The sequence below is a fragment of the Chrysemys picta genome, chromosome 1 (genome assembly GCF_011386835.1).
Source record: "Chrysemys picta bellii isolate R12L10 chromosome 1, ASM1138683v2, whole genome shotgun sequence".
Classification (NCBI taxonomy): Eukaryota; Metazoa; Chordata; order Testudines; family Emydidae; genus Chrysemys; species Chrysemys picta.
The window spans coordinates 256,723,820-256,745,697 of NC_088791.1; the positions used below are offsets into that span (position 1 = coordinate 256,723,820).

A 21,878-nucleotide genomic window follows, 5' to 3' on the forward strand; every position below is an offset into this window, starting at 1 on the left:
ATCGCGGTCCCGTGGCCATCAGATCCCAGCACCGCTGCTCCTCCCGGTCCAGGAACAACAGTGGATCTTATGCCAACCCAGTCTCCATCCGTAGCCATCCCTTGATGGGCCAGGCCGGCCAACCCGGACAGTCATTCCCGCCGGTGCCACAGCAGGTGCAGTGGCACCGAGCGTCATGGCTGGCCAAATGGTACTAGTGGGCACCATGGCCTCCAGCACAGCCTCCGGTGGGGGCTCGCTCGGTGGCCGGAGCTTTGGAAGCACCGTCGGCCTCCCTCTCCAGACCCACGAGGAAGGAGTCAGTGAGATGTACCCTCTGTGCTGGCCGACACCCAGAGCACCGCACTGGCCTCTTCACCCCGCCCGGAGGAGACGATTGCGGCCATACCCCCCTATGTCACTCAGGAGGACTCTAGGGCCCACCAAGAACTCTTAAAGAGGATGGTAGCGAGCCTACACCTCCAGGCAGAGGAGATGGAGTCCTCGGACTCCCTGTTCAACGTGTTGTCCCCATCCGGACGATTGGCTTTTCAAGGGCACCTCCCTGTCTAGGGTGACTGAGAAGAGAGGGTGACGGATCACGTGGCGCTCCTCCTGTCCATGTGCACTGCATTGGGCCTGTTGGTAAACAACACCAAGTACACGTTAGTCCTGGTCCAACGCATAGAGTTTATTGGGGCGCCCCTGGATGCAGAATCGGCCAGGGCCTCTCTCCCGCGAGACAGGTTCGAGACCCTGAAAGGTCTCATAGACTTGGTCACAAGGTTCCCGGTGACAACAGCCAGGGTTTGCCTGCAACTCTTGGGCCACATGTTGGCATGCACGTACATGGTCCGTCATGCCAGACTCAGGATGAGGCCCCTCCAGCTCTGGTTGGCCTCGAAGTTCTCCCAGACCACGGACAGGATGGACAAGGTCCTCACCATGCCGGACTCTGTGATTGCCTCCCTACGGTGGTGGTCCGCCCCAAACAACATGCTCCAACGGGTCCCCTGTTCCCCCTAATCAGCAGGGTCCTGGAGAAGATAAAGTCGGACAAGGCCCGGGTCCTCCTGATTGCTCCGGCGTGGCCCAGGCAGCATTGGTACGGGACCCTCAGGGGCCTGGCAGTAGCTCCGCTGTGGCCGTTACCGCTCCGTCCGGACCTGCTCTCTCAGGACCAGGGCCGCCTCCTCCACCCCAACCTAGCGGCTCTTCGCCTCACGACGTGGCTGCTCAGTGGTTAGGTGGAGAGGAACGGACGTGCTCGGACCAGGTTCAGCGCGTCCTCCTCAAAAGTAGACGGCCCTCCATTCGCTGCGCTTATTTGGCGAAGTGGTCCCGATTTTCTAGGTGGGTGGCAGATGAGGGCGTCTCCCCGATGACCACCCCGATCCAGTTTATCCTTGATTACCTCCTCCACCTGAGGACCCAGGGCCTGGTGTCCTTGTCAGTCAGGGTGCACCTGGCAGCCATATCGGCCTTCCATCCACCAGTGCAAGGGCACACGGTATTTTCCCATGCTATGACTGGCCAGTTCCTTAGGGGTTTGGATCGTCTTTTTCCATATTCTAGACCCCCAGTCCCACAGTGGGACCTAAACCTGGTGTTTGAACCACTGGCCACGTGCTCCTGGTCTCACCTCTCATGGAAGGTGGCCTTCCTGGTTGCAATCACGTCAGCCAGGCGAGTCTCAGAGCTCAGGGCCCTGACCTCCGAGCCGCCATACACGGTCTTTCATAAGGACATGGTCCACCTCCGCCCACACCCTGCATTCTTCCCAAAGGTGGTCTCCGCCTACCATATGGGTCAGGACATTTTTCTACTGGTCCTCTGCCCCAAGACTCTTGTGTCCAGTGAGGAGCGCCGTCTCCACACGCTCAATGTGTGGCGAGCTCTGGCTTTCTACCTCGAGTGGACTAAGCCGTTCAGAAAGTCCTTGCAACTATTCGTCGCCTCAGCTGAGCGTGTGAGGGGCCAGCCGATTTCCATTCAGAGGTTGTCCAATTGGATTGCTTCATGCATCTGTTCCTGTTATGAACTGGTGGGTGTTCCCCTGCCACTCATTGTGAGGGCACTCTTACAAATATAAAAGCAAATCCCTTCCTATACCTTTTAAGAGGAAAGATTCCTCCCCAGCTCCATCCAAGTTGGTGAGCCTTCATACCCAAGCCACAAGGATTTAGGCCCCCTCTTCAGCCTCCTGGGTACAATCAAAAGGCACATACAAGAAAGATTCCTTCGGTATCCGCCTCCGTATCAACTTTGACACTGACTGGGACCTGAAGGACTGGTACTGTCAAAAACCACCAAGCCAGAGACCCATTCATCGATGGTACCATTGCAGCCCCATAAGGAACTGCCCTGTACACCTACTTTGATGGTACAGAATGACGAGGCAACCTCCGAAGGGAACAATGAGTTATACCACTTCGGAAGATATCTTCATCCTCCCAGACTCTCAATCTCCCTTGTTATCAGGATCAGTCTTAACCAGGGAGATTCTACCACCAGTGGGAATCAAGGACTCTGGAAGAAGTCTCTCTCCCATCCCATCCACTAGTCATGGTTTTCCCAACAGCATCATCGATGGAGCCGGATCCAACCTTTTCATTGTCTGGAGAGTTGGATGTACTGGGGGAAGCTGCTTCACCTCCACCTAAAGAGATAAGCCCAGACAGAAGATTGAGAGCCTCCTTGAACCAGCCTTGGCCAAGCTAAAAGGGACCTCCACCTCAGGACTGGTGTACCCAATGCCGAGAGAGAGAGAGGGACTTTTGACCCCTCATACTGGCCTTATTGAGGTCCATGGGGCCCTTATGCATGTCACCTATAATGTGTGCAATCCAACAGGGAATTTTACCACCTCTCTCCTCCAAGGTGTCAACCAGAACCTTCCCTTGAGCCCATGGAAGGAGAAAGACTAACGAGATCAGCTGGTACCACTGGTACTAACAGGGTATCATCCTCATCACCAAATGAAGTGGTTGCTCCAGCCTCACTGTTTTTCCCCCGAACAGTCATAGACAATCTCAAGACCTGTTACGGGGAGTAGCAAAAGAGCTCCAAATCTCTTAAGGAGGTCCAGGATTTTCAACATAAGCCTACAGGATCCAGTCAGATTACACTCCAGGTAAATGAAGGCATACTAGAATGGACAAGAGCTATATGGCACACTCTGGTTACCTATGCCCCTATCCCCAAGAGGGCAGGAAAACAATATTTTGTCATGACTAAAGGAGCAGACTTCTTGTTCACTCACCGGGCACCACCTAAGTCACCCTTTGAACCACTAACTACATGTTCCATATCTCACCTGTCAATGAAGGTCACCTTCCTGACTGCCAACACCATGGCCAGAAAGATAGGTGAACTTGGGACCCTGTTGGCCAGTCCACCAAACACAGTATTCCATGAGGACAAAGTCTCATTCTGGCTATACCCAAAATTCACTCCTAAAATTGTTTAGAAATTCACATAAACCAGTCAATGCACTAACCTGTGTTTTTCCCTGAACCCCTATGCTTATAGCAAGGAGAGGAGACTTTATTCCCTCAACATGCGACGAGCATTGGCATTTTACCCACTGAGAATGAAACCGATCTGAAAGTCACCTAGACTGTTCATTGCCATAGCAGAATGAGTTTGAGGACAAGCTGTATCTCTCAGAAAATCTCTAAGTGGATCTCTGGCTGTGTCCTACTCTGTTATCAGTTAACAACTTCCTCCCCGACATGGGCAAGGACTCACTCTGTGAGGGCACAGACATAACCAGTAGCATTGCTTCAAGAGGTGCCCCTGCTTGAGATTTGCAGGGAAACTTCGAGGAGTTCAATCCACACATTGACAAGATATTGCGCCTTGATCCAAGACTCCTCTGACACTTTCTTTAGGACAGTGGTTCTACAAGCACTGTACCACCTACATCTTTGAGCTCTCTTCCTCTGAGTAGAATACACACAGGACCAACACTCAAAGAAGAAAGAAAAGTTGCTTACCTTATTGTAACGAGTTCTGAGATGTGTGGTCCCTACCTGTATCCCACTACCCACTCTCCTTCCCCTCTGCTTTGGCTCACATCAGGATTCACAATAGAGAAGGAACTGGAGAGGCAGTTGGTCCACCCTGCCCCTTATACCCTCAGTTCGGAGCACGGAGAGAACAGGGAGTTAGGTGCCAACCAGCCAAAACTGCTTGCAAGAATTCTCCAGCTCCTGGCACGTATGCATACCCACAGTGGAATACAGATGGGGGAACCACGTATCGCAAAGAACTGCAGTTACAATACAGTAAGTAACTTTCCTTTATGAGAAGACATGTTTGCAGTAAGTTCAAATTGTCTATTTGTCATTACTTGTAAGCTTTTGACATTTTACTGTTAAGTTTATATCATATTAGAAAAAATTGTCAATTGAAAAGAACACATGCCTACCTTCTGAACTAAAAATCTTTTAGGGATACTTGCAGGATGTAAACATACATTTACTAGATTTTTTTTTTTTTTGTCAAGGTTATTATTTCAGTAAGTCAGTTGATCGCTGATGTCGTTGGAATTGGAGGAACTAGATTTCAGCAATCTCTTTCCATCATTAACAACTGTGCCAACAGTGACAGACTTATTAAGGTTAGTACTGACTTTTTCATACTGCATAAAGGCTTCCAGAGAGTTTGTTTGAAAATAGTTCCCTAACGTCTTCTAATATTCTATCGCTTAGATTATGAAAGGAATAAAAAATAAATAATTCTTAAACTTTTTTAAAATTTATTTTAGCATACTACATTCTCTTCTGACGTAAAGGATTTGACAAAGCGGATTCGGACAGTCTTAATGGCTACAGCTCAAATGAAGGAGCACGAGAATGATCCAGAAATGCTTGTGGATCTCCAGTACAGTTTGGCAAAGTCTTATGCCAGCACGCCTGAACTCAGGAAGACGTGGCTAGACAGCATGGCAAGAATTCATGTTAAAAATGGGGATCTTTCAGAGGTAGCAGATGAAAAGCAAAATATTTTAGCTGTTAATCAATGTGCTTATTTTTCCCTCGGCATTTCCCATGCTAGATAACCATTGTGTTAATAGCTGTCATAGCTTTCTGTGCTGCCCATAAAAATTAGTAAGTTGCCATTGTCTCTGACTCTCTATGTAATACATATGTAAAACTGTCATAGCATGATGTAATATTAAGGCAGGAATGTTCTGCATGAGCTACAGGAGGCATGCCCTCTAGTTAGAAATGCCCCTCACTTATCAGTCTCTTACAGCCTTAATGTAATTGAAGCCTTCCAACAACTGCTATTTAAGTTTGTTTCTAAATTAGTTGTACACTGCCAGCTTGAATAATTTTAGTGTTGAGTGTTTGCAGAAAATGTATGTATTTAAAATAAATGTCACTGATTTTTTTTTCCACAACAAAATGCAATCTGATACCACCATTCTCTTGTGAAAATATATATTTCTAGTATGTTAGGAAAAAACAATTGGATATGCTTTGATCAAGTAAATGAATATATTTAAGCATGTAGAATGTGTCTCAGCTCTTTCTGGATGTTTGTTCTCAGTGACACAAAATGATCTTTGAATGCTCGCTCATGTCCATTCCATGTTAGGTGTGCATGTGGTGCATGCACAGTCATCGGAGATTTTTCCCTCTGTGGTATCCGTCAGGCTGGCTCCAGTGCCCTCTGGTGCTGTGCGCTCATGTGCTGGTATAAGGGCCCGGCCAGCTCCATACCCTCTCGCTTCCTTCCTACCGCCCATGACAGTCGCTGGAATAGCAGCTCCTGCTTTGGCAAACTCTTATTCAGTGGTCGTACTTTAGTCCTTGTCCTTTGTTTCTCTATCCCAGTTCTTTATTTTCTCAGTTTGGACTGTTGTAGTTTAGTTGTATATAGTTAGTTGGTGTGTCTCACCCTGTTAGCGGAGTTTCATCTGCTCCCAGTGCTGGGGCATGCCTTGGTCCCCAGATTTCAAGCCCTGTGCCTCCTGCAGAAAACCCGTGTCTGTGAGTGACCTGCACTCCAGTTGTCTGAAGTGCCTGGGAGAGAACTTGTATCAGGAAGCCCTGCCAGATCTGTCGGGACTTCAAGCCCCATACAAAGAAGGACAGGGAGGCCAGGCTGAAGTCCCTCCTGATGGAGGCAGTAGTCCGTCCCTCATCGGAGCCGAGCCAGTCCAACTCAGCACCCAGTACCTCTGCATCAGTACTCTCCTGCTGTGAGAGTGTCTCAGCACCCTTCTTCTTCACTGGTGCAGAAGAAAAAACATAAGATGCATCTGGCCAAGAGGGGATGTTCCCCAATTGTGAAGAGAATGAAGCATGGGGAGCGCAGTGGAGTGTGACCTGAGTCTGGCCACTCTTCTGCCACTGCTCCATAGGTGGCAGTGTTAACTCCGCCTCATAGGCAGGCTCCGTTGAGTCCAGTCCCTGACCATCCTTCGGCACTGGAAGGGCAATGCAGCACCAGCAGGATCACGGTGCCATCTACCCCGGATGTGGCCAAGGACCTGCGGGCACTGTCAGTACCACTGTTGCTGACAGTACAAGAATCAGCGGCGTCCGTGCTGGGGAGTAGAAGGGAGCATGTGGCCCTGGGCTCCCGTTTGGTACCGGCCTCATCAGTACCATCTAGAAGGAAACGGTCCCTGCTTGCCTTGATGCAGGTCTTCCCACCTCAGCACCATTCCCAAGCACCGACGGGTACTACCCCTCCAGGATCTTCGGAGGAAAGTTTGTCATAGGAGTCAGAAGCGGAGTCCCACTCGAGGAACCATTGCCAGTTTCCACCTGGGCAGCCCTATCAGTTGGTGGATCAGGGCACAGAGGTACTGCTGAGTACTTGCACAGTGGGCACTGGTCTGTGCAGATGCAGTGACCATTTTGGAACCTATGGGGGTTCCCCCCGATGCTGTACTCTGTAGTCCTGGACAAAAGAGCGCCCCTGTCCCTATGACCGGCACCCGACCCGGATTCTGGTACCGAGCCTCAAAACCTAGATCTATGGGACCCGCTCGGTGCAGAAGGAGAGGAAGAGGACCCCCTGCTGGTGCAGGCCTCTTCTTCCGCCTCCCTGGATGAGGTAGTGTCTGGGGCGCGTGTATCCCCCCTCATGACAACTTAGCAGCTCACCAGGAGCTGTTGAAAAGAATGGCTTTGAATTTTGGGCTGGAAGTGGAGGTAGTCAAAAAATCCTCCCACAGCCTGGTCAATACCTTGACTGCTGCGGGCCCGTCAAACGTGGCCCACCGTCTTAATGAGGCCATGATGGGACCGATTAAAGCCCTTGGCAAGCCCCATCCTCCCTACCTCCCACGGCAAAAAGGGTCACAAAGAAGTAATTTGTTCCCACTCAAGGCTACAAGTACTTGTTCTTCCTTCCCCCTCCAGGGTCCCTGGTGCTCTTGGTGGCCAATAAGGGGGACAGTATCAGCAAGAAGCGACCCCCAAAGCAAAGGATGCAAAGAGACTAGACCTTTTGGCAGAAAGGTTTATTATGTAGTGGGTCTACAGCTCTGCATCTCCAACCAGCAGGTGTTGCTGGGGAGATACGATTTTAATGTTTGGAAATCGATGATGAAGTTCAAGGGCTCTCTTCCCCAGAAGTCAAGGCAGGAGTTCTCCACGCTGGTAAAGTAAGGGAAGTCTGTGACCAGGGTCTCCCTATAGGTTCGGTACAGGCCTCCCGGCAGATACGGTTGCTAGATCCATGGTTTCTGCAGTGGTCATGCATAGATGCTCTTGGCTCCAGTCCTCAGGTCTGCCAACAGAGGTTCAACAGTCCATCCAGGACCTTCTGTTTGAAGGCACTTCTCTCTTCTCTGAACAAACAGATGTGAAGGTTTGCGGCCTAAAGGATTCTAGAACCACTCTCAAATCGCTGGGTCTCTGAGCTCCGGCGCCTTTGAGGAAACACTTCAGGCCTCAACAACTGGTTTGCTTCTCACATCAGGAGCACACCTGCCCCAACCTGCTTCAGCCTTGCTACCGGGCCCTCACAGATACTCAGGAGGCTCCAAGCAAATCTTTTGATGGAGTGCCCAAGGGAGTTATACCAATTCTTGTACCAGATCCTGCCCCCTTTTTGTTTTCAGACCGTCTCTCTGGCTTCAGCCTGGTGTGGTTCCTCATCACCTCAGACTGCTGGACAATAATTATGGTGGAGGAAGATTACACTCTTCAGTTTATTTCCATCCCTCCCTTCCCCATCTCTCTTCAGGGACTCTTCTCACAGGTTTTAGCCCAGGAGCTCCAAGCCCTCTTCTGGATAGGGGCCGTGCAGAAGATACCTCAGAGCTTGAGAGGAAAAGGGTTCTACTCCCATTATTTCCTAATGCCAAAGGGGGTCTCAGACCCATCCTAGACCTGCGTTTCCTTACACTTATCTCAAGAAACTGAAGTTCCGCAAGGTCTCCCTAGCCTCCATTATTCCCTCCCTGGATCCAGGTGATTGGTGCACCACCCTCAATTTAAGAAACCTATTTTCACATCTCCATATTTCGGGCCACAGAAGATTTCTCAGGTTTGTCGTTAACCAGACCCATTACCTGTCGACAGCCCCTCAGGTATTCACGAAATGCATGGCGGAAGGCAAATGGTGCAATTCTACCCTAACCTCGACAACTGGCTGGTCAAGGGCCGATCCAAGGCCCAGATGAGAGCCAGCATCAGTCTGGTCCAAGCTACCTTCCCAGCACTGGGCCTGCTGATAAATGAGCAGAAGTCAATGTTCATCCCGTTCAGAGGATAGAATTTATTGGTATGGTGCTAGATTCCACCCGGGCCAGAGCCTTCCTCCCAGAGACACACTTCCAGATAATGTCAAAACAACATTAACCCTGAGGACCTCAGAATTTCTGCTATTCTAGATTTTCTGCAGGGTGGTGTGGACGAGGATCTTCAGCCTTGTACGTAGTGTGCAAGTGTCAGCCATAAGTAGTGTCTTGAAAACTGGGTGCTTGAATTCTTCAGCAGATGATCTTCAAATCTCAAGTTCTCAAGAGAAATCAGACTGGCTAGACCCACAGTTCAGACACCGTTCTTTCCTAAATGGGACCTCACATTGTGCTAAAAGCCCTGACTGCCCAACCTTTTGAGCACCTGATGTGAGTCACGTCTTTCTGTGTATCCGTTGTGACAAAGTTCTGTCCTTGACTCCGTGGGTCCTGCATTTCCTGATGGATTTTTGCTAGCCTCGGAGGCTCACTGTGACCCTCCACATAGCCCTTCTCTCTCTAGAGGCAAGGGTCACAGTCTACTGAGCCATTTTCATCATAAGCCAGCAAGGGAGGTGAGGAGAAACAACCCTCCCTCACACAGTCTCTGTTGTCTCCCAGTATCCGTGATTAATCAGGGAGGGGAGGGGGGAGCCCGGGCCCGCCATCTACTCCGGGCTCCAGCCCAGGGACCCTAAACTTAGCAGCTGTGAAAGCTGACTTTTTGGAAATAGGGCGTGTACAATTCCCTGGGCTACTTCCTCACAGCAGCCCCCACTCAATATCTTCTTCACATTTACCTCAGGGTCTCCTTCCTTGCACCTGATATGGATTCGTACTACTTCGTTCCTCCAACAGCACAGTTCCCTCCTATAGCTCCTGACACCCACACTGCACTGACTAACTGAGAGGCTTTTAACTAGTTCCAGCCAGTCCTTGATTGGCTTCAGGTGTCCCAATCAATCTAGCTGTCTCTCCTGCCTTCTAGAAGGATCTTAATTGGCCCCAGGTGTCTTGATTAACCTGGAGCAACTACCATTTGGTTACCATGGTACCAGGGATTTGTTTAGCCTGGGACTAACATACCTGTTCCTCACTACTTTACTGTAGCCATCTGGCCTTGCCCCATCACACCATTAAAACCTGTTTTCTGGCCACTATCATGTCTGCAAAACAAGTCTCTGAGATTGCAGCTTTATTCATGCAGGAACCATGTTGTGTATTGGATTATGATGATGATGGGTGGTATTGAGGACTCCAGAGTCTGTCTTACCAAAAGTAAGCTTCTTTTTCAGTGCCTCACAGGTCTGTCCAAAGACACAGCATACTACAGAAAAGCTATAGCATAATTTGTTTATAGAGCCTAAAGATATATATCTGGCACGCTTAAGAAGGTCAGGCTCCTTGTTTGTCCCCTTACACCCAAAGTACTAAGGACTTGGGGCATCCAAATTATTTTTGGCTGGATGGATCAAGTTAAGCATCATAGAGTCATATAAGGCATCAGGTGAACCTGCTCCTGATGGAATCAAGACACACTCCATGGGTCTATGGCAAGATTGTGGACATAAAGAGAGTTTGTGCTTCCACTGAAGAAATCCGTAGGGCAGCAATTTGGTCATCTCCTACCTTTATGACACACTATAAAACACTATAGACTTTGTGTCCTTTGTAGAGTCCTCCTTTGGCTGTAAAGTGCTTCATGAGATGATTCAGAAAGACATAACTTGTCATTTTGATATTTAATTTCATGGGGAGTCTTTTCCTATCTCAGTCTTTCTTTATCCTTCTCTATTTATTTTCACTGCTTATTTCTTCCCATCCATCTCAGAAGTGTGGGAGAATCTTGGCTGCAGAATGGGAAATTTCTTATCTGATAACTTCCTTTCTGCTAGCAGCATGTCTCACAGTTGCAGTCTCTTTGTATGGCTTATTACCCAAGTAATTAAATTTAATTTTATATTTACAGTTTGTAGGCCAGATAGCCTACTGTCCATAGCTTATGATTAGCATTGAAGTTCTTAATACTAGTCATATTCTGAAAGTTTTTTGACACAGCTTTGGAATGAATCATCTGGGAGCAAGCCAGTGAAGGGGGTGTGACCAGCGCATAGGCTGTGTTACATTAAACCACCTGTAGAACTGGAGAGAAAAGGGGAACAGCCTATACATCTTATAATTCTGGGAGATTCTATTAGCAGAAAAGAAATTTTTCATTCCTGTTCTGCTTCTTGATTGTTAAATTAAGTTCTTGTTGACATGAGACTTGCTTCTTCTATTAAATGTATTTAAATCAAAGAACTAGGTATCCAGTCTTAGTTATGGCACATTCAGATTTTCTGTTCACATAGATAGGAGTTGTGTGTGTTAATAATTGCAGGATTAGGACTTGTATCTTCTGCCTTGCTTTTAAAACTTGTGCCTCCTTTAGCTTTTAAAAATGTGTGTGTTTTCTGTATATGTACATTATTTATGTTAGAAGTTCCATTATAATTACCATTTGTAACATTTTTACTATTTCTATTATGCTTTAGGCAGCAATGTGCTATGTCCATGTAGCAGCACTGGTGGCAGAATATCTGACACGCAAAGGTATGAATTTAAACTCCTCCATGACTACTTCAATATTTCTTTTTATATTCATTATAGTTTGAGATTAACAAAAAGCATTGATTTGTCTGATAGACAGGTTGGGTGGGTTATTGCTCACTAAGGGGGAAAATCTGCTATTAGATACATGTATATGCTTCCCAAGGAAGTCAAAATTGCATCTCTGTATTTAAGGGCAGAAATTGGGTTTTAAGCTAGTAAACTATCTAAGCAAAGCTTTCAGAAAAGAAAGTCTCCATAACTACTGCCTCAACTCCCATTCAGCCTAACTGCTGAAGTTAGTTCTTTTCTAAACATGCAAAGAGCAGTAAGCATTCTTATTCACCAAACAAAAGAGGCCAAAATAAATGCAAGTATATCTCCCTTAGGTTTTTTGGGACACTTCCTTGAAGATTTATTACGTGAGCCAATTAATTTTACAAGTGTTCAAAGATTGTGTACCAGCAGCTGTCTGAAGGAAAAGGGTTTTTGATCACTCTCAGGTTTTTTCCTGCTTTCAATCTAAAGGGAGAGACCACTTATAACTGGAAAGACTCCAAAGTTCCCAGCCAGTGGTGTCCTGATACATTTGTAAGATTCCTATGAAAAGGGAGGGGGCAGAATTTCCTGTTTCCTGGAGGAATGTGTTATATTGACCACAGGCAATTGGGTCAAGAACACAGTAAGTCAGAGATACTCCCTCAAGTGACTGGCTCTACCCCATCGGTTTTTCATCCAACTCCCCCTGTAAAGTGCAATCTGATCCAGAACAAGATATCTCATCTTTTAGATATGAGGCTATTAGAGGGCATTCCTCAGAAGAAAAATTCTCAAGGTTCTTCTCCACCTTCTTCATTGTTCAGAAGTGCATGGGTGGTTGGGGGGAATTTAAGCCATTCTTCTTCGAGGAATGCCCCTGTGGGTGCTCCACTTTTAGATGTGTGAGCGCCTCTGAGCTTCTAGTTGGAGATTTAAGATAGCAGTGCCCTGGTTGGCCACACACGTGCTGCAGCCAGCTCGTGCTGCTCTGAGTGGGTATCGCGCGCGCAGCCAACCATCCCCCAGTTCTTCGAGTGCTTGCTCATGTGTATTCCACAGTAGGTGTGCGTGCTCACCATGTGCACCAGTGCCAGAAGTTTTTCCCTGAGCAGTACCCGTAGGGGGGAGCGCCGCTATAGCGTGCTATAAGGGGAGCCGCGCGCTCCCCCCACCCTCAGTTCCTTCTTGCCGCCAGTGAAGGTGCATCGGAACTACTCACTCCAGCTTAGCTGCAGCACTTCTCAACCTCGTTCGTTATTCAGTAGTACCTACCGTATTTTCCGGCGTATAAGACGACTGGGCGTATAAGACGACCCCCAACTTTTCCAGTTAAAATATAGAGTTTGGGATATACTCGCCGTATAAGACTACCCCCCTTCCAACGCACACCAAAAAAAAATTTAAAAAACATCAGATTTGATTTCAATATGGTAATTTTAATTCAAATGCTTATGACATGCAGGTACTTAGCAGGAAAACTGTCACTTATAAACATAAGGCTGTTTGTCATCAAACATGTAAACATAAAACAGTGCAAGTGGATTAAACTTTTCCTAATTCACTCTAAATCTGAAAGGAAGGATAAGACAATAAACCCATGGGAGCTGCCATGCTGTTTGTTTTCTAAGCTGTCAACCAAACTGGAACTGATGATGATAGGAGGAAGATAACAAACAAGAGAGAGACAGCAAGTGCCGGGCAAGTCCCTGGCGAGTTAGCAACGCCCATCATAACTGCAAGCTACGGTATTTTTACAGGTTTTGCTGGCGTGACAGTTTCCCTTTAAAAGCCTTCCAAATCCTCCTGTTCGTCATCTGATATCATAAGTACATCAATGACATCTTGTGATACATTTGTAAGGCAGTCATCGTATGGATCGAATTCCGTATCAGATGGTGTGGTCTCAGCTTCGGCTTCCTCTTCATCTTGCCACAAGTAGTCGTCCTCCATACCATCTAATGAATTTGATATGCCACACTTCTTGAAAGACTTGATTACTGTTTCTGCATCAATATCATTCCAGGCTTTTATGACAAACTTGCACAAAACATCCAACTGTGGAGCACGCATGTTTCCTCCTTTTGTGAATGACTTTTTGCCACTAACCATCCATTCATTCCACTGTTCTTGAATGCGATCTTTAAATGGCTTGTTTAGGCACACATCCAGTGGCTGTACCAACGATGTCAATCCTGCAGGAATAACTGCTGCATCTGTGTTTAGTCTTGCAAGCATTTGCTTGGTGCTGGGAGTTAAATGAGCCCTGAACATATCCCTCACCAGTAGACTACATTTTTGAATAAGTCCACCTGGTCGCCTGCTCCATACATTATCAAGCCATAGCTTTACCCCTTCTTCATCCATCCAGCCTTTTTCATTCACATGTACAAAACAACCAACAGGGAACTTGAATTTCGGCATTGTTTTTCTTTTAAAAATAATCATTGGTCTCAGTTTGGCACCATCAGCTGTGCATCCTAGTACCACTGTAAAACTGGACTTCTCATGTCCTGTTGTTTTAATTAAAATTGTTTTTTCACCTTTTTGATGGACAGTTTTATTTCCAACCATATCAAAATTCATTGGAGTTTCATCCATATTTCCAATACTACTTAACGCATAGCCATGTTTAGTGCGCTGTTGTATTACGTATCGATGGAAACTATTTACTTTGCTATCAAGATCTGCAGGTAATTTTGGGGCAATTTTCATCTTTTGCCTCAGTACCATATTATGCCTTCCCATGAATCTAGTACACCAGGATACAGTGGCCTTAAATCTATTGCTGTGATCTGGGTTAGATTTGGCCCACTGAAGTGCAAACAAATGTATTTTATTTCGTGTCACTACATAACCGTTTTGGCGATGCTCATTCATCATGTCTGCTACATGTTTTTCGAGTTCTGGCCAATGTGGAGTGCCTCTTCTTAATGCACACTTACCCCCGGCATACTCTTTAATGCTTTTTCATTTGCTTTCCAGTCCCGAACCATCTTTTCTGTTACTCCATATTGTCTTGCAGCAGCACAGTTATTATGTTCCATGGCAAAGTTTACAACTTTAAGTTTGAAACTGGCTTCATATTTCTTTCTTCTTGCTGGTTGAGCCATGATGGGGTTTTGACTGTTGGACATTTGTATACTGTACTGTATGTACTGGTGCTATACTGTATGAACAGGTACAGATACTGGTGCTGTACTGTATGTGGTACCCAGTATACAACAACCAGCCAATCACGGCAAGCGATGTACCTTACCGGCGATTGGCTGGTTGTTGTATACAAAGCCTGCTTGGATTGGTCAGCTCTCCCTGCCTGCCCAGCCCTCCCTGTCTCCAAGACTATCAGAGCGGTAGCGCAAACACGCCTCTTTCACCCGTCTGGCCCGCCCTTGTATCCTATTACCTCCTTCTCTGCCTCTCAGATCTCGCACATGCGCGCCTGCGCCGCTTCACTGCAGTCCTCAGGAGCGAGATCTGAGAGGCAGAGAAGGAGGTACGGTAATAGGATACAAGGGCAGGCCAGACAGGTGAAAGAGGTGTGTTTTTCTGGGCACAGCGCCGCTCTATCTCTTTTTTCCATACCCCGGGCGTCCCGGACGCCTGCAGCTTGCTCCGCCCTTCACTTACACCTTCCCGGTGAGGCGCCCCCTCACCTCGTCATCGGGCGGGGATGCGGCCGCGGCCGTTTTTGAGCTCCCCCCACCATATGCGGCGACCGCAGATTCTCCAGTCTGGCTCGGAAGTTTCAGCACCCGCCCTATAAGACGACACCCGGCGTATAAGACGACCCCCTACTTTTGAGAAGATTTTCCTGGGTTAAAAAGTAGTCTTATACGCCAGAAAATACAGTATATCAGTTAGCTTGTTAAAAGTTCTAGTTTAGTTAGAGTTCAGGCCGGGGCATGCCCCAGGGTTTAAATTGTGCGAGTCGTGTAGGCGCTCAATGCCCAGGAGTGACCCGCACTCCGACTACCTCCGTTGCCTGGGCGAAACCCACAGTAGCGACCACTGTAAAATCTGTAGGTCCTTCAAACCCAGAACTAAAAAAGAAAGAGACATCCGACTTCGGGCCCTTCTCATGGAGTTGGCACTGGCTCCGACCCCAGTGCGCCGAGCGGAGTCGGCATCGGGCACCCTATCTTTGGTGCGCAGCAACCCCCCAGCACCCACCAGTGACCAGCACCGCTCCCCGACGAGGAAACAGAGAAAGGCATCGTCGTCGCAGAAGCATAGAGACAGGTCGAGCGGAGCAGCCCGGTTGTGTTGACTCAGGCCTCGCCGGCTGAAGTTCGCATGCCTTCGACACCGGAGGCTTTGCAGGCGGCCAAAGGCATTATGTCCCTGCAGGTGCCTGGGGCACCAGCGGCACCCGGATCCCAGTCCAGAGGCAAGCTGCCGCTGGGCCCCCACCAGCTGACACTGACCCCCCCAGTCAGGGGACCGCTCTCGGGCTCGTTCGTCGCCCAGTGTCTGGTCAGGACATAGCCCTCAGCCTCCACTCTCATAACCCTCCAGGCTGCCTGGTAAAATTCCGTCGGAACGGAGTTCCAGCCACTACTCCACACCGAGTACATGAGAGAGGGTGTTCAGAGGGCGTCAGGCATATCCTGCTCGAAAGTAGGAAGCCATCTACACGCCAGGCCTACCTGGCAAAGTGGTCCAGGTTCTCCAGGTGGACGGGCAAGCGGGGCGTTTCCCCAACGTCCGCCCCGCTTCAGCTTATCCTTGAGTACCTTCTCTCAGGGCTACTCGGTTTTCTCCCATGCCATTACCGGGCGTTTCCTCAAAGGGCTAGATCGGTCCTTCCCTTACGTTAGAATGCCTGTTCCCTAGTGGGATCTGAACTTGGTACTGTCCCGCCTCACGGGACCCCGTTCAAACCCTTGGCCACATGTTCGTGGTCTCACCTCTCCTGGAAAGTGGCCTTCCTCGTGGCCATCATGTCAGCCTGGCGGGTCTCAGAGCTTAGGGCCCTAACCTGCAACCCCCCCCTTACACAGTCTTTCACAAAGACAAGGTTCAGCTCCGCCCGCACCCCGCATTCCTTCCCAAGGTGGTCTCCGCTTTTCACATGAGTCAGGACATCTTCCTACCTGTCCTCTGCCCTAAACCGCACGCCTCTAACAAGGAGTGCTGCCTCCATACGCTCGATGTGCACAGGGCACTCGCCCTTTATCTGGATCGGACTAAGCCGTTCCGTAGGTCTTCGCAACTCTTTGTTGCCTCGGCCGAGCGCATGAGCGGTCAACCGATCTCCACCCACAGACTGTCCCGGTGGATCACGTCATGCATACGTGCATGCTACGACCTAGCAGGGGTTCCCGCACCACCTATAGTATGGGCTCACTCAACTAGGGCTCAGGCCTCATCGGCGGCCTTCATAGCCCGTGTCCCTATCCAGGACGTCTGCAGGGCTGCTACCTGGTCCTCAGTGCACACTTTCACGTCGCATTATGCGATCGTTTCCCACGCCACTCACCACTGCAAAAAGTTAACGGCATGAACCAGAAAGGCGAGGGAACTCCAGCTCAAACCAATACTTATGGAGAAATTCCTGCGTCCTGCCTCTGACCCTGAGCAGGGGACCCCTCCCCACCAGTTCACTCACTCCCCAACTGCTGTGTTGGACATCGGAGCCTTCTTTAAGACGAGCACAAAGGACGCAGCCCCCATGAAAACAAAGAAGCGGTCTCACTCCTCTTCACCCCCAGGGAGACTCGTGATGCAAAAAGCGGTCTCCGACCTCTAAATCTGCCCCAGTACCATCGGCACGCAGAGCCTCAGACAGCAGTGCCATCCCGAGGAGCGAAAGACCCGGTGCGGTCTAGCTCTAAGACAGACAGCCGTGGCAAAACAAAGCCTGTTCCCTCACATCCTAGAGAGCTGAAGTCCTTGGCACCGAGCAGTGCTATGGCGCCACCTGCTGTTCCTATTCATTACAGCAAGCCCACAGCACCGGCAGCATAGATGCTGACTAACCTCTGTATGCCTCCTATGCCTGCTTTTAACTTCCCAATGCCGCAGCATTTCGTTAGCCAGGCAGACCTGGTCGTTGCCTCCACCTCGGGCACTCCTCTCTTTGGCACAGATGGCACGTGGGCCAGACCAGCCACGAGTCTCACGACTACACCTGCTGGCTTAGCCTCTCCTCTCTCAAGCGCTGAGGAGGACGAAGTGGCTGATAGGATGGGCACCCCACGCCATTCATCGCCCAAACCTGGAACCTCAGGGCTACAACCCACAGTGTGGCAACCCCCTCAATGGATGATTTCCCCCCCCATGGCCCTCCCACCAAACTGGCCATACTGGGACCCTGGGCACTGTACAGGGCTCAAAATTTTCAGTCCTCTAACCAATCCAGGTCCAGACCACCAAGATCAGCTAGATATACTTCACTGGTTGCCCCAGCTTCCCCTGAAGTCACCGGGGAGGAGCATGAGGGCAATGAGGACTTAATAGAGGGGTGACATCCTACCTCCTACCCATATTTCTTCATTGTCCCTGGAGGACACAATCATGCCTCCCCCCATACCGGGGGACAACTTTCAATCTTTCCAAGATCTATTCAAGCGTGTGCCTGATTCCCTAGGCATCTGCTTAGAAGAGCTGCCGGAGACACAGTATAAGCTCGCTTATATTCTCCATGCCTCTTCTGTGGCCAAGATTGCATTGCCTATTAATTCTGCCATTATGGACCCGGCAAAAACAGTCTGGCAGACACCAGCCACGGCCCCACCTTCTTGTGAACATTCAGACAAGAAGTATTACATGCCAGCAAAAGGGGAAACGCCTTGACCTGTTTGGTAGAAAGGCCTATCCTCAGCGACTCTTCAGTTACATATCGTTAACTACTCCACACTGTTAGCCAAATAAACTCACAACATATTTGCAGAGATGTCTATGTTTACTGAGCATCTCCCAACAGACCAAAAAGAACAATACAAAGCTAACATCTCAGAAGGTTCCCTGATTGCCAGGATGGCTTTGCAGGTATCATTGGATTCTGCAGACACGGCAGCTCACTCCATCGCCACGTCAGTAGACATGCAGAGGGCCTCTTGGCTCCACCTTTCTGGCTTCCCCAAGGAAATCCCAGGCCACAATCGAGGACTTACCTTTTGAGGGACAGAAACTGTTTGTGGACACCACAGATGCAGCCTTGCATACACTCAAGAACTCCTGTGCCACACTGAAAACCTTGGGAATTCACATTCTATATAGATAGAATAAAGGCATTCAGAAAATCCACCAGACTGTTTGTTTCCACAACGGAACAATCTCAGGGACTAACCATTTCCAAACAATGACTTTCAAAATGGATATCGGAGTGCATCCGATTATGCTACCACAAACATGAGCTAGAACCCCCCTCTGGTTGTTGCATACACCCCACCAGGGCTATATCCACATCAATAGCCTTTCTTAAAGATATACCCATCATTGATATATGTAAAGCAGCTATCTGGGCATCAGCCCACACCTTCACCAGACAATCAGCTGCTGACGTTCATTTTGGGGAATTGGTGTTATCCACCACTCAGTAAACCTCTCCGAAGCCCCTCCTTCCACTGAAGGGTACTGCTCCATAGTCACCTAAAAGTGGAGCATCCACAGGGACATTCCTCGAAGAAGAAGAAGAGAAAGTTTCTCACCTGTGCAGTAACTGATGTTCTTCAAGATGGTTGTCCCTGTGGGTGCTCCACTACATCCCTTCCTCCCCTCTGCTTCGGAGCGTCTCTTCCATCCTCTGCGACAGAGAAGGAACTGGGGGACGGTTGGCTGTGCAAGCACAATAACCACCCAGAGCAGCACGAGCTGGCTGCAGCATGTGCGTGGCCACCTAGGGCACTGCTACCTTAAATCTCTGACTAGAAGCGCAGGGGCACTCAGACACCTAAAAGTGGAGCACCCACAGGGACAGCCATCTCGAAGAACATCAGTTACTGCACAGTTGAGTAACCCTCTCTTCTTAGTCTCAAAAGACTCAACAAATGGATGAAAAAATGGAAGTGTGGGATGGATAGTCCCTGGCCTCTACAGTGTCATCCTTGTACCGGGGGATTTTCTGATTTCAGTGGAGCTGGTGGATGGATACCTCCGTATTCCTCTCAAACTGAGCTACAACATATTTCTAAGATTTGCTTACAGCAGGAAGCATCAGTATCAGATGCTCTCATTTGGCCTGTCCTTGGTCCTCAGAGTCTTTACAAAGATGCTGGAGGTAATCCTAGCCAGACTCCGATTGCATGGTATCCACTTGTATCCCTTCCTGGATGACATCTTGATCAGAGCTTGTCAAGGCTGATTCCCCACTCTGGCACTTCGAGTGCAGAAGGTGGGGGCTCGCAAGGACTGTAAAAATTAATACTTGCCACTCCAGACTTGTATTAAACTCCCAAGGTTACAGCTTTTCTCTGACCTTGGATTGGTAGATGCTGCCACAACCCAAGTGCAAAACCCCTTTGAGAATCCAGGAACGCACACTTGGGAATTCCTTTCTGTGGGGTAACCTCAAGCTCTCTCTCACACACCCTCTGGGGAAGAGCTGAAAAAGAAAAAAGGGGAAATCAGCTGTTGCCACCAGCTAATTAAACAACATGCACAAACCTCTTAAGAGAGACAAATCCAATTCTGTTCTTAAAAAATGGTAAATTTTATTAAAAAAGCAAAAGGAAGAAAATACATCTGGGAACTTAGGCTATTGCTAGATTTAAAAAGAGCAACTACAAGGATTAAGCATCAAGAAATAGCTTTCTTGAGGTCCAGCTTAAAGGTTACAAGCAAAACAAAAGCACCTGGGGTTAGCACAGAGGAATCCACAAGCCGTAAAGAATTAAAAGGGAAAAACCTAATAGCGTCTTCCTAGACATTTCTTGATCTACTTGCATGTCTGGGGTTTTAGATGAGTAGTTTCTAGATATTATGCTGATGATTTTTCATACCTGTCCCAAGCTTCTCACAGCATAACTGTTCCCTGTCTGCCTCTCCCTGAGAACAACAACAGACCGACAAAAGGGGAGTCTTGTTTCAATTTTTAAAAGTTCTAGCCTTCCCATTGGCTCTTTTGGCCACGTGCTCACTCACTTCCTTTTACCTATGCATCGCAGTGAGACTTTTTAACCCTTTACAGGTAGAGCAATTAGTGAACAGCTACTAAGAGGGATTTTATAGCGGCTGGCTGGCTGGGTGTCCATAAAAGGGAACATCCCCCGCCTTCATTTATCACATGTCCCCCAAATCACAGATGGTGTTGTTCTTCCTTCAGTTTGTCTGAGCTCTGGTCTACACTACAAACTTATGTCGGTACAACTACATCACTTGTGTGTGGAAAATGCACACCCCTGTGCAACATAGTTATACTGACCTAACCCCTACAGTAGACAGTGCTATGTCAACAGGAGGGCTTCTCCTGTCAACATAGCTACCGCCTCTCTGGGAGGTGAAGTACCTATGCTGATGGGAAGATCTCCCATCAGTGTAGGTAGTGTCTTCACTAAGTACTGCAGCGGTGCAGCTGCACTGCTACAGCGCTGTAAGTGTAGACAAACCCACTAGATACAAGATTGCACTGAGAAGAGGTGGCACCCCTTAGAGCTCAGAAAATCTACCTCAAATATACAGAATTCATGACAAGATCAGGTGTCGTATTTATATCTTTCCACCCCAAATACCATTGACTCAGCGTTTTCAAGTTCTCCACTGCTAAATGGATTAGGCTGTGCATTAAGGCATACAAGGCATCGGAGACTGTGGCCCCAAAAGGGGTCACAGCATGCTTCATGAGATGCCTGGCAACCTCATAGGCAGAAAAAGCAAATGCATATAAAGTATGTCAAAAATTTGCAAGGCACCCGCCTGGTCAGCAGCTAGTCCCTCCATCAAGCACTATAAGGTGGCCTTCCTGTCATTTCCAGAGACTTTGTTTGGCAGGAAGGTGTTGCAGATGGTGGCCCAGAAATAATATTGCCATTTGAGCAAATCTTATAATGAGTAGGGATACCATCTCTCTTTTTCTCTTCTTTCTAACATTTTCCATAACTCTCCTTACATCTGTTCACAGCTCACTACTTCCTAGATGTCCAGAATTGTGGAAGACACTGGCCTCCAGAACAGAAAATTTCTTAACAATAATTTCCTTTCTGCCAACAGTGTCTCCCACAGTTCTACCAACACTGAATGGCTTACAAGGCAAAAGGTCAGATGCTAAGTGGGCTTTTTACAATGGGACTATTTTTTTGGGCAACTGTACATGGTTGGTCTGGTTACCTCTGGAGCATTTGTTACTAATATTGGTATTCCAGTTTTTACAGCTAAGGACTTCATTTTAAGTGTTTGTTTTCAGCTTCATTATATCTTTTCCTCCTAGTCATGAATTTAATAGGTACTTAAATCTATTTTGGTGTGTAGTAATAGCTTTCATTAGACTCTTTCATAACAACTTCTCTGGACCGGAGATGTATTAATGATGGCCATTTGGAGTGATCTCGAGCATGAGGCATAGCCTACTGCCCTTACAGATACCTCAGGAATGCCGTCTGATTTGTGGCCATGGAGACATACT

At 48.2% G+C, this 21,878-nt stretch overlaps 1 protein-coding gene across 20 annotated transcripts in view; it reads left to right on the plus strand.

The window, feature by feature from the left end:
• DOCK9 (dedicator of cytokinesis 9) overlaps positions 1 to 21,878 on the plus strand; it is a 319,065-nt gene that overhangs the window by 261,298 nt on the left and 35,889 nt on the right. For all 20 annotated transcript variants that reach the window (XR_010600573.1, XM_065592481.1, XM_065592546.1 and 17 more), the window contains exons 42-44: positions 4,490 to 4,603; positions 4,751 to 4,966; positions 11,224 to 11,281. Coding sequence is in view for 19 of the 20 variants with exons in the window: in XM_065592481.1 (XP_065448553.1) it covers positions 4,490 to 4,603; positions 4,751 to 4,966; positions 11,224 to 11,281 (388 nt within the window). In the remaining variant the exon portion in view is untranslated. The remainder of the gene's footprint in view (positions 1 to 4,489; positions 4,604 to 4,750; positions 4,967 to 11,223; positions 11,282 to 21,878) is intronic.